The 5,594-nt window shown below is 37.2% G+C and overlaps 1 protein-coding gene and 1 long non-coding RNA gene across 3 annotated transcripts in view; one reads left to right on the top strand and one right to left on the bottom strand.

The window, feature by feature from the left end:
• Positions 1-2,275, top strand: part of LOC107571269 (pseudokinase FAM20A) — a 4,495-nt gene extending 2,220 nt beyond the window's left edge. The window contains exons 4-6 of one of the 2 annotated variants that reach the window (XR_001607156.1): positions 139-198; positions 284-814; positions 858-1,639. Coding sequence is in view for 1 of the 2 variants with exons in the window: in XM_016257585.1 (XP_016113071.1) it covers positions 139-198; positions 284-532; positions 1,556-1,736 (490 nt within the window). In the remaining variant the exon portion in view is untranslated. Of the gene's footprint in view, positions 1-138; positions 199-283; positions 815-857 lie in introns of both variants that reach the window. The other variant, XM_016257585.1, reaches the window with a different exon arrangement.
• Positions 2,276-3,020: 745 nt separating this feature from the next.
• On the bottom strand, positions 3,021-5,446 carry LOC107571261 (uncharacterized). The gene is made up of 2 exons (XR_001607155.1): positions 5,139-5,446; positions 3,021-3,253 (listed from the first exon to the last, which is right to left on the bottom strand). It is a non-coding gene; the product is annotated as an uncharacterized lncRNA (long non-coding RNA).
• Positions 5,447-5,594: the final 148 nt, after the last annotated feature.

The raw sequence follows: 5,594 nt of genomic DNA, 5'->3' as shown, positions 1-5,594 counted from the left end.
GACTTAGTATCTCATAATTTCAGTTTTTGTCATCACTTGGACTTTCCCTAATTATTATTTACCAAAGCAAGATTTTATTTTTATTTATTTATTTGTTATGTGGCCAATCGGGCTTCTTCATCCTCTTGTTTGCTGCAGATTTGGCCGGCCTTCTCATGATGAGGTGTCCATTCTTGCTCCGTTGACCCAGTGTTGCATGTAAGGGTCTTTCTCAAATATCAAATGATATTATTCTGAAGGACGGTATTAGACATGCACTTAATAAAGCCATGACCTCTCACAGGATCAAGCGCTCCACGCTGTTCAGACTGAAGCTTCTGGCGCAGTCCGAGTACCGTCTGAGCGACGTCATGAGGGCATCCCTCTCCAGAGACCCTCTCACGCCAGTCCTGACTGAGGACCACCTGCAGGCCTTGGACCGCCGGCTGGGCCAGGTGCTCAGGACGCTGGGAAAGTGTGTGAAGAAGCTGGGAGAACCACAAGTGGTGATCACAGACTTTGTAGAGTCATCCAGAGTAACTACAAGCAACAGGTGACAGAACGAGAAGAGCCAGGGTTTGAGGAGATATCAGCCATCCACTGTGTTACTGACTGGGTACTTTATGATAACTTCCAGACTAAGCCACTGAACTAAATCAGACCATATTGTCCAAAATCATGGCATCTAAAGACATCAGGAGGAAAAAGTATTTGTATTTCTGATAAATGCTCTGGGGCTGTGAGATATTATTAGTCTTAATTGTCAAAATTGACCAAAAGTTAAAATGATGAGATGCAAAGTCATAAGTATCACAAGTCAAAATTATGATAAAAAGTCAAAATTATGGCTGTTATGATTACGAGACTTATGACAAAAGGTCAAAATTATGAGATGAAAAGTCAAAATTATGAGATAATTATTGAGAGTTAAAGTTGGCAAAAAACAAAATTATGAGATACATAAATTATCATGAAGCATCTAAATATGAGATCAACATCAATTCTAAAAAGTATTTTTGTCATTATGACTATGCAATTTTACCTGTCATGATAACTTAGTATCTCATAATTTCAACTTTCTATCTCATAAGTATCACTATCTCATAATGTTGACCTTTTAGCTCATGTTTATAACTTTGTATTATAATTATGACTGGCTAAAATTGGCTGTGTGATATTACTAAAAAAGTAAAATTGAGGAACAAAGTCATAATTATAACAAAGTCAAAATGATCTCAAAAATCAAATTTATGAGCAACCAGAGAGATAAAAAGTTACAATTGTGACAGCTATAATTATGAGATAAGTCGTAATTGAGATAAAGAGTTGAAACTGATTTTAAACAAAATCAAAACTATGAGTCCAAATTATAATGAAACTAAAATAAAAAGTAAATAATAAAAAAACAGAATGTATCATAATCAGGACTTGTCAATTTCTATCTCATAAATTCAACTTTCTATCTCATAAGTATCACTTTTACCTCATAATTAGGATTGGCTAAACAGGGCTGTAATATATGACTTCAGAAAGCTCCCTAACAACACATTTAAGTGGTTGTCCTGATCTGGTTTAGACTGAAATCCCGAGCCAGACAGATGATGCAGCATCCGCAGGAAAGAGAAGAGCTTCAGATCTCCTTACATCAGCACACGCACCATTCATGTGGTGCTTCACCTGCAAGCGGGAAGCGTTTCCTCCGACTATCCCTTCCCTTTCTGTCCATTTTCCTACAAACAACCATTAGTGGCGGCTGAGCTGATGATGCAGCACTGCGGTAGGTTCTCTACAGGAGCTAAAGGCTGATTTTCCAGACGATAAATATAATCTGAAAAACTGTCAATCAAAACCTGGTCATAATTATTCATGACCGTTTGTCACATGACAAATGACAAAACATTTGCATACTTTCTGATTCAGTCCCGCTCCTGAAAGCCTCATGGTGATGCATGTAAAAACTATTGGAGTATGATCACAAAATGTACATTTAAGCATAAAAAGATGATCTGATTTTACCACTCAAGCAGTCATGACTTGACCGTGTACGTGAAATGCAAAATTAAAATGCATCGCTTCAGTCCCATCTGTTGGGACTTGATAACTTGAAGCAGTAGCTTGTACTTTTTTTCTCATTTGAGGCCATGCTTCAAATCATATTCCAGAACTACATCTGCAGTATGTATATCATAACAGCATTCAAATGCAGAAAGTATCCAACTATACTTTGTTTACCAAAACGTGGAATATACACTACAATTCAAAAGATTTTTTCATGTTTTTGGAAGTCTCTTCTGCTCAGCAAGGCTGCATTTATTTGATCAAAATACAGTAAAAACTGAAATATTACATTATTATAATTAAAAACAGCCGTTTTCTGTGAATCTCTGTTAAACTGTAATGTATTTCTGTGATGCGCAGCTGTATTTTCAGCATCATTCCTCCAGTCTTCAGTGTCACATGATCTTCAGAAATCAGTATAATATGCTGATTATTAGAAACATTTCTGATTATTATCACTGTTGAAAACAGTCGTGCTGCACAATATTTTTGTGGGAATTGTGATACATTTTATTTTTCAGGATTCACAGATGAATAGAAAGTTCAAAAGAACAGCATTGATTTGAAATAATCTTTTGTAACAAATGTCTTTACTGTCACTTTTGATCAATTTAATGCATTCTTGATGACTAATTAAACTTTTTTTTTTTTTATCTTTCTCAAGTGGCCCTTCCGTTTTTTCTGACAAATGAATCGGAAGTAAATAAAGCTCATTTTAATCAAACTGCCGAAAATGAACACATTTTAACACAAAATGCAAAACACTTTTAGCAACTAACTGTAAGGAGTCATTGTCAATATGCCACCTGAACAGCACTCATACGCCACATGACCCTGTTACAGTAATAATAGGCCCATTCTGCACAGCCAGATTTTCTCTCGGTTGAACACTGCCCTCTTGTGTCTTGTACAGCTTTATGAATACTTGAACTAAAGACAAATAAGATTTGTTCATTTGTCTGGAAAGAAAGTCTTCCACTGCATTTGATGGTTCAATAACAACCTTTTTATTGCTTAAACTGCCATTTGGACGATCTATACCAAAATTATAATTTTTTTCTGGGTAACATTGACAAATCGAACATCATCAGTGGTCCACAATATAGAGCAGCTCATACGAGAGCATTAACAGCTCTACTCATCTGTTCATTCATCAGTCGCTCTCCATTCACTGATAGAAAACACAAGCGGCGCTGCCATGAGGATGGAAATCAACCTAATAAACATTACAAAGATGCAAAGATGAAGCTGAAAGCGTTTGAAAATCCTGTGTTACACCATTTTAACATGCATCTCTCAAAAACTAAAACGAGCATTTTGTGAATGAAGAGAATCAAAGAACGATTGCTCTGGATTGTTTAACAGCAAAACAGAAGATGGACATGCAAACAACAAATCGCCAATCTTCCGTTTAACCTAAACCTAATTTTATAATTGTTTCTGTCTTTTATTTCAACATCAAAACTGCTACAAGCCTGTTTAAAGGCCCAGTTCACCCAGAATTGAAAATGCACTCACCCTCAGATCATCTGAGATCAGGATGAGTTTGTTTCTTCATCAGGTTTGGAGAAATGTAGTGACGACACATTGATGTCCTAAGACACGAAACGATTGGTTTGTGCGAGAAACCGAACTGTATTTATATCGTTTTTTACCTCTAATACAGCACTATGTCCAACTGTCTTTGCGAGTGCGAGCGAACTGTTCCTTTAAGAACAGCCACAGAAACACTTGACATTATGAGGTGTGACTAACTGTGCACCTTTGTGGAAAAATAAACTCGTTAAAAAATAAAACCGGTATTTCTCAGCATATACTGATAGAAAGGTAAATACTGAAGCATTCTGACTGAAAGCTCATTCGCTGACACACAAATGAAACGAAGTCTGTCACGCTCTCCTCTAGAAGCTAAATTCAAGTCGAGAAGTGAGGCTCTGTGCAACGTTTGACACTGGCATCATAACAGATCACAAACTACTATCGTTTCCAGCTTTCTCATAGTTATTGGTTTTCAAATGAGTTTTAAAATTTGATTTTACAATAAACCCTAAACGCATAGATACTGCACAGTACGGCCTCACGAGTTTCTACGATAAACAGTAACGCGAGCTACGTAATCAGATCACTTACTTCAAGTAACTAGTAAAGTAACGCATTACTTTGTAATTTACAAGAGAATATCTGAGCTACTTTTTCAAATAAGTAACTCAAGTTACTTTTTTTCAATTTGACTGCCAGCTCTCCTGTCCCCATGTCGAGAGAAATCAGATGTTACTGTAGTTCTAAAATAAATATGAATATGCATTAATTCATCTCACTCACACACAACACAGATTCAGTATTCCTCAAAATGAATAAAAATAATGCAACGCAGAATATGACGCAAACCTGCAATAATTCAATGTTAAACAACACAAATATGCTTTATGTATTTAATCCCATTCTATTTGCTTCTGAGCTTCGATGATGCAGTTCAAGCGTACTAATAATCACACATTACTCTAGACGAACATCTGTGTGTCTTTGTTTATTGCTGAAGTGTTGAAATGTCTTCTTCTGTATTCTACTGTACTTTCCCTTCAGCCTGAGGCGCATTCATTTCACTTTTGGTGTGAAAGGCTTTTATATTTGCCAAAAATATAACTTTTTTATTTTAAAAACAAACAAGCAAGCCCTGTCCAGATTTTAAAAGTAACGTAACGCATTACTTTCCATAAAAAGTAACTAAGTAACGTAATTAGTTACTTTTTTATGGAGTAACGCAACATTGTAATGCATTACTTTTAAAAGTAAATTTCCCCAACACTGACGATAAGCAACTGAACACAAACCGCAAGAGTGTGTGCTGGAATGATAAGAAGAAATAAAACAGCATGTGTTCATGTTGATAAAGGAAGGGAAATGAGGCAGTAAGGCTTAAAGAATAGAACCAGCACAGCCATATACGTAGGCAGTTCATCTTATAAAACTAGTCTTAAAAAACTGGTCTGTGAGGGTAAAATGGTTTTAGAATAACTCTACTATAAATATATTCATACTACTCAGAATTAAATGTAAAAACACTGCAGAGTAAAGGCTGTGACTGGATTGGAGGAACGTACGTTTGATTGTCTGTCCTTTCATTCGGCTCCAAGTGTCCGGCGATGAAAGCAGCCGTTAAAGCTCTGGACTTAACGAAGCGGTAATGAGTCTCTGAACATGAGCTGGGCCCTGCGGGAAAGGTTTTCAGGGTGGGGCTCTCAGACGGAGAGCGACACGAAGCTGTTGTACTGTTGGATGTTGCGTTTGAGGATGTCTGAACACGGGCCCAAGACACGCTCGAAATGCGGCCTGTCCAGCTTGACGCATTTGAGCGGCCCACGGGCCACGACGGTGGCGGCACGGGGTCGGTTCATCAGCAGAGCGATCTCGCCTAGTGAACACACACAACACACAAATAATAATGTTACTCGTATTCTTTATTTGTATTATTTTTTTATATGTGACCCTGGAGCACAAAAGCAGTCATAAGGGTCAGTAGAACACATTTGATGATTTTTAACTCCAGCCGTTGCAGT

This window comes from Sinocyclocheilus grahami, unplaced genomic scaffold (genome assembly GCF_001515645.1).
Source record: "Sinocyclocheilus grahami isolate Dianchi unplaced genomic scaffold, SAMN03320097.WGS_v1.1 scaffold1573.1, whole genome shotgun sequence".
Taxonomy (NCBI): Eukaryota; Metazoa; Chordata; class Actinopteri; order Cypriniformes; family Cyprinidae; genus Sinocyclocheilus; species Sinocyclocheilus grahami.
The sequence above is the reverse complement of the archived record's forward strand: the minus strand, read 5'-3'. Positions and strand labels throughout refer to the sequence as shown.